The 7,500-nt window shown below is 39.3% G+C and overlaps 1 protein-coding gene across 1 annotated transcript in view; it reads left to right on the top strand.

Annotated features, from left to right (window-relative positions):
• Window positions 1–7,500, top strand: part of LOC123760721 (dynein heavy chain-like) — a 127,081-nt gene that overhangs the window by 55,126 nt on the left and 64,455 nt on the right. Inside the window, exon 2 of the mRNA XM_069328715.1 lies at window positions 3,588–4,205. Within this exon, the coding sequence (XP_069184816.1) occupies window positions 3,588–4,205 (618 nt within the window). The remainder of the gene's footprint in view (window positions 1–3,587; window positions 4,206–7,500) is intronic.

The raw sequence follows: 7,500 nt of genomic DNA, 5'->3' as shown, positions 1-7,500 counted from the left end.
TAACCTAACCTATCTTTATAGGTTAGGTTAGGTTAGGTAGCCGAAAAAGTTAGGTTAGGTTAGGTTAGGTAGGTTAGGTTGTCGAAAAAACAATTAATTCATGAAAACTTGGCTTATTAGGCAAATCTGGCCTTGCATAGTAGGCTGAGAAGTGCGTTCTGGCTACTAGGTACGACATATATATATATATATATATATATATATATATATATATATAAAAGAGTTCTTACATATTACAACTTAGGCTCTCTACGTGTACTCAGTAATTCCGGGTGCTGTGATGCACTGTTTCCGGCGGTGAAAGTGCAGTGCTAGTACGTCTAGCTAGATCCAGATGCTGTTATAGTGTTTTGTGGTGCTTCTACTTCCGTGTTAATGAGGTGTGTGTGAAGGACACTTCAGGAAGTAGGTTAACATCCCCCCTTGAGAAAATATGGACTTTCAACATTGATGTAGCATTGAATCAACGTCGAATCGACGTTGAGTTAACGCTAATCGAGGATATGTTGCCTGCGTGACGTTGTGGGAGGCCGGGGGCAGGAATCTGGGGTGACTGAGTGTGAAGGGATGGTGAGGAGTGAGGTCTTCAGTCCTCTCATTCATACTGCTCTAGTTAATGGTAATTTTTTAAGGGGATGTCGTCGATGGTATTCGACCCAGGAGGGGTTCCGAGAAGGGTGCTCCCCACTGCATCTATCATCTGAATTATATATAAAACAGTTGAGTTATGATGGAGTGTGTGTGTGTTGGAGGAGAATATTTCCCACTTACAAGGGCTCAGGGTGAGGTCTCATTAGACTCTTGTTCTTTAATATTTATAATGTCATACTGGAGGGATTCTGGGGAAGCAGCCAGGGTACCGTAACCCAGTAGTTAAATGTTAAGCTCGCTGGATATGTTGTAAATGACTTCTTTATTGATGAAACAGAAAAAGAGAGGTGCAAGGGGTCACCCTGTTCACAAAAATTTAATTTCATGTTCTCTAAATAGCCAGTCCGTTCTCGCTAGTTTTCCCAACGTCAAGAAACTGTCGTACTAAAGTGCCCTTACCCTAACCTACCAGAGGATCCACGAACAAAAAACGGGACAGTATGTCAATTTCGCGAGCCGCTACCATTTTCTAGTACGACAGTTTTTGGCCTTAGGTAGACTGTACGTCAAAATGCGACGTGCTATTAGGAATTTCGCAGCTGTTTCTTCCCACTGTAGCACGAGTCTAGGAGGAGATGAAGGCGAGAGAAATGATTGATGGTGAGGAGTACGGCGCCTCTTCTGACCAAGTTAAAGGTATTTTTTTTAATACAGTTGACCAAGGTGTTCTCGTGTGTGATGCTGGCAATATTAGCTCTTGTTGTCTGAGATGCACTTTCCCTTGGAACACTAAACCTGAGCTGCTACGGCATGAACATGTTGGCTGCGTCCTGGCTATCTGTTCCTAAGGCGGCCTTAACGACGAGGCGCCGGAGGGAATTGCCCATCGCGATGGCCTGATTCTTTTGCCAATTTTTTTCTGTGAACACAGAGGAACTCACCAAAAAAAATAAGTTCCTGAAGGCGTGGAGGTAGTCGCCAGCCAGGAGTGAGGTCCGACAAGAGGCTCTGGGCAGCACGTGAAGCGTTGAGACTCCCTCGGATTACCAGCTGATGCTGTACAGGTGGAAAGGACAAACCTGCTTTAGGAACCACAGTTTTGTCAATTATAAAATATTTTGTCTTGTGTTTCATCGACTGTTAGAACACCGTTGTCACAGGTATAGCTCTGGGAGTTTGGCTCTAAGGGATTGTGCTCTATTAGTGTCTCTATAGCAGTTGAATTATCGCAAGTGATTATTCGTATTGCACCTTCGGAGGTTACTACAGAAGGTAGTTACCTCTTTTCTTGCATGCATGTGCTCAGGTCTTGGTGTTTTCTGATGGACACGTGTTATCCCTTGTGATATATATATTAAATGTCAATGACAGTAGATGCAAGTGGCTCATTTCTGCTTAGTGGGACGACGAGGAACGTATTGACGAATAACAAAATATTGTGAACTAATTTGATAACTCATACAAGAACATTGACAATTATTAGGTAATAATTGTCATTTCGTTTCTGTTTCGTTCCTGTTTGACAGTCTGCGTTGGGGATGACTATAAGACCCTTGCAGCTGTCGCTCTCATTGCTTCTAAAATGTTATCATAGGAAATATAGTGATGTGCTCTTCCTGACTGTTGGTGTTGGCTGTTATGATCCTGAGGAGGGCGTCGGGAACCCAGGCACCAGCTTGACTTATTGATATGCTTGCGAACATGACCGCTGCCGTGGAAGCTCACTTGTCACACACCTAATATATTCCTCTTCCTCATTTGCCTGCTGACTCTTTAAGCGTCTGGGAGACAAGTAGATCTTGTCGAGTACAGTGTGGCTGTAGGAAGGTTCAGAAGTCTTCCTTCAAGGATTAAGGCAACTGACTCTTATGCTTAAAATACAGACTTATGACACCTGACACCTTCTACAGGGTAGAATATATATATATATATATATATATATATATATATATATATATATATATATATATATATATATATATATATATATATATATATATATATATATATATATATATGACAATGTCACACCACGGAGGAAAAATGAAACAGGAATTTCCTTAAGTACTTTCGTATATTAATACATCTTCAGAAGGACTCCTTCTGAAGATGTATTAATATACGAAAGTACTTAAGGAAATTCATGTTTCATTTTTCCTCCGTGGTCTGACATTGTCACATTTTTAATCACGTGTTTACTTTCGTGATATACACACACACACACACACACATATATATATATATATATATATATATATATATATATATATATATATATATATATATATATATATATATATATAATATATATATATATATATATATATATATATATATATATATATATATATAATATATATATATATATAATATATATATATATATATATATATATATATATATATATATATATATATATATATATATATATATATATATATAATATATATATATATATATATATATATATATATATATATATATATATATATATATATATATATATATATATATATATATATATTCGAGTCTACTCTTTCCTGACTAGATTTTGAGAACTCAAATGCCGCCTCGAACAGATTTAAGACTTTAAGACAATTGCAACTCATCCTCCTAAAATGTTAGTACTTACAGTAACTATTTGATGGGAAGTACCACTATATAGTGAGAGACCACCAGAAAGTACCACTATGTAGTTATGGACCACCAGAAAGTACCACTATTTAGTGATGGACCACCAGAGAGTACCACTATTTAGTGATGGACCACCAGAAAGTACCACTATGTAGTGATGGACCACCAGAAAGTACCACTATATAGTGATGGACCACCAGAAAGTACCACTATATAGTGATGGGCCACCGGAAAGTACCACTATGTAGTGATGGACCACATAGTGGTACCATAGTACCATGTGGTAGCTCAGTCGATTAATGAGTGACGCATTTTTATTGTCGAGTCTTCGTTCGAGGGTTTGAAGGTTATTGTGTCCACAGTTGCAGAGGGTTATAAGCGAGTTATATGTTATAAGCGAGTTATATGTTATAAGCGAGTTATATGTTATAAGCGAGTTATATGTTATAAGCGAGTTATATGTTATAAGCGAGTTATATGTTATAAGCGAGTTATATGTTATAAGCGAGTTATATGTTATAAGCGAGTTATATGTTATAAGCGAGTTATATGTTATAAGCGAGTTATATGTTATAAGCGAGTTATATGTTATAAGCGAGTTATATGTTATAAGCGAGTTATATGTTATAAGCGAGTTGTATGTTATAAGCGAGTTATATGTTATAAGCGAGTTGTATGTTATACGCGAGTTATATGTTATAAGCGAGTTGTATGTTATACGCGAGTTATATGTTATAAGCGAGTTATATGTTATAAGCGAGTTATATGTTATAAGCGAGTTATATGTTATAAGCGAGTTATATGTTATACGCGAGTTATATGTTATAAGCGAGTTATATGTTATAAGCGAGTTATATGTTATAAGCGAGTTATATGTTATACGCGAGTTGTATGTTATAAGCGAGTTGTATGTTATAAGCGAGTTATATGTTATAAGCGAGTTATATGTTATAAGCGAGTTATATGTTATAAGGGAGGATGTGAGTCCTGAATGGCCAATTGTAGTGTTATATTATCTTGATCACATTTACCTGTGATTTGAATTACCTGTGGGTTTAACTACCGGTAGTTTTCACTACTTATTCAATTACTTTTGACTTTCCAGGGCTTAATTACTTTAGTATTAATCAGCTGTGGTCTTAATTACTCGTGGTCGTCATTATCTCCCTAAAGCACTACTCTGACAAACAAACAGAAGTATAACACAATCAAGTCACGGCCATCAAGGGTATAATAACAATAAGCAATTTATTCTAAAATTATATGTGTTTATAACCAACATTACGACCTACAGAGGGACCACGAGACGGGGGGAGGGGGAGTCCGTTGTGGGAGGGGGAGTCCGTTGTGGGAGGGGGAGTCTGTTGTGGGAGGGGGAGTCCGTAGTGGGAGGGGGGAGTCCGTTGTGGGAGGGGGAGTCCGTTGTGGGAGGGGGAGTTCGTAGTGGGAGGGGGGGAGTCCGTTGTGGGAGGGGGAGTCCGTTGTGGGAGGGGGAGTCCGTTGTGGGAGGGGGAGTCCGTAGTGGGAGGGGGGAGTCCGTTGTGGGAGGGGGAGTCCGTTGTGGGAGGGGGAGTCCGTTGTGGGAGGGGGAGTCCGTTGTGGGAGGGGGAGTCCGTTGTGGGAGGGGGAGTCCGTTGTGGGAGGGGGGATTACGGTGAGGAAGGGGATTGCGATGATTACAACAGCCATAACCAGTTATACATGATGTTCAACAAGCATAACCAGTTATACATGATGTTCAACAGCCATAACCAGTTATACATGATGTTCAACAAGCATAACCAGTTATACATGATGTTCAACAAGCATAACCAGTTATACATGATGTTCAACAAGCATAACCAGTTATACTATGAGTAGTGGAAAGTACGCCAATGACCGGCAATTTTCTTTTTTTTCTCCTGCCGGTCATTGGCGTAGGTGATTTTCGTTACCCCGGTGTCGTTTAGTCCACTGCCGGTCATTGGCGTAGGTGATTTTCGTTACCCCGGTGTCGTTTAGTCCCCTGCCGGTCATTGGCGTAGGTGATTTTCGTTACTCCGGTGTCGTTTAGTCCCCTGCCGGTCATTGGCATAAGTGATTTTCATTACCAGGGTGACTGGTCATTTGTTTTTTTTTTCCCATGCACGTCATTGGCACATGGGTTTTACGAACTTTTTTCTCCATGCACGGCATTGGCACATGGGTTTTACAAACATTTTTCTCCATGCCAGTCTTCATTTTGCCTGGGGGTAGGATTAAAATGCCTGTCCCTGGCATCCCCAAATTTCGTTAGCCCAGTGACCCTGCACAGACATTGCTAATGGACGTTGACGTCACCAGCTAGCCTCTCAGCGTTCCTGCACAGGCACGTTCAAGGGGATTAAAAAGCCGGACTATGAGTCGTGTGTTTTGCGATACAACAGTGTCCTTGAAACCTAATATAAAATACCATCATCCCTAGTCTATTTTTAATTTCATATTTACTTCCAACCATCGCCATTACATGTATCAAAGGGCAGCAGCACTGCAAGAAGTGTTGTGTGTATTTTCAAGTTCGTCCCCTGCTGCCTGTATTTACCCAGGTCTTTTTCCTAAATATAAAACTTATCCAATTCATTCCTATTCTGTTTCATGTCGATACGTATAATAGGTTATAAATATTCTCCTTTAGTATGACCATTCAGTCACACCTCTATCATGTCACCCCTATTTCTTCTTCGTCGTCTTCATTCTAGAGAATGTAATTTGAGCTATGACAATCTTTCTTGAAGGATCGTTTATTATGCATAGGGCAAAAAACAGGAACCCTAAAACCTAATGTAAAATACCATCAACCCTAGACTATTTTAAATTTCCTATTTACTTCCAACCATCGGTCATTGCATGAACCAAAAGGGGAGCAGCACTGCGAGAAGTTATTTGTGTATTTTTCGAGTTCTTCCCTGTTACCTATATTCACCCAGGTCGTTTTCCTAAATATATAAGTTATCCAATTCATTCCTGTTCTGTATCATGTTGATACGTATAATGGGTCATTAATATTCCCCTTTACTATCATTCACAGCTCTATCATGTCACCTCTATTTCTTTGCCTTTCTAGAGAAAGTAATTTAAAGCTTTGTCAATCTTTCTTCAAAAATTGCTTATTGAGCATAGGGCAAAATAAAAATGAAACTTACTATCTTTCTTTTGTATGAAAACAGTCCCCTGCCCGGCGTAGTGACTTCAATGCGATTTCAGTACTAATCCAATATTACTGTATAAACTAACAGTACCCTGCCAGGCATGGAGACTTCAATGCGATTTCAGTACTAATCCAACATTACTGTATAAACTAACAGTCCCCTGCCAGGCATGGTGACTTCAATGAAAAGCAAGCCTCTCATGTTTTGAAATAAAGCCTTCGTTTCTGACGTCATCATCCCTAATGTGGCGCGAGGCGCGCTAAATGCGGATCCCAGGAGGTTCACACATAAGTGTGAACTCTTAATCAGGCTTAATACTCACCTATACTCTATGCTTCATCAGAGTCGATATTCAGCTACAATAGCTCGTATTTTCGCTCATTACTTATATTTTCTGTTATTCATAAACCCGATCAAACCTTCCTAACCTAACATAAGAACATAAGAACATAAGAACAAAGGTAACTGCAGAAGGCCTATTGGCCCATACGAGGCAGCTCCTATTCTATAACCACCCAATCCCACTCATATACTTGTCCAACCCGTGCTTGAAACAATCGAGGGACCCCACCTCCACAATGTTACGCGGCAATTGGTTCCACAAATCAACAACTCCTGTTACTGAACCAGTATTTACCCAAGTCTTTCCTAAATCTAAACTTATCCAATTTATATCCATTGTTTCGTGTTCTGTCCTGTGTTGATACTTTTAATACCCTATTAATATCCCCCCGGTTATGTCCATTCATCCACTTGTAAACCTCTATCATGTCACCCCTAACTCTTCGCCTTTCCAGTGAATGCAACTTAAGCTTTGTTAATCTTTCTTCATATGAAAGATTTCTAATTTGGGGAATTAACTTAGTCATCCTACGCTGGACACGTTCAAGTGAATTTATATCCATTCTATAATATGGCGACCAAAACTGAACTGCATAATCTAAATGGGGCCTAACTAGAGCAAGATATAGCTTGAGAACCACACCAGGTGTCTTGTTACTAACGCTGCGATTAATAAATCCAAGTGTCCGATTTGCCTTATTACGAACATTTATGCATTGATCCTTTTGTTTTAAATTCTTACTAATCATAACTCCCAGATCCCTTT

The sequence above is a fragment of the Procambarus clarkii genome, chromosome 21 (assembly GCF_040958095.1).
Source record: "Procambarus clarkii isolate CNS0578487 chromosome 21, FALCON_Pclarkii_2.0, whole genome shotgun sequence".
Classification (NCBI taxonomy): Eukaryota; Metazoa; Arthropoda; class Malacostraca; order Decapoda; family Cambaridae; genus Procambarus; species Procambarus clarkii.
Note: the sequence above shows the minus strand (reverse complement) of the source record. Positions and strands in the feature narration are given on the sequence as shown.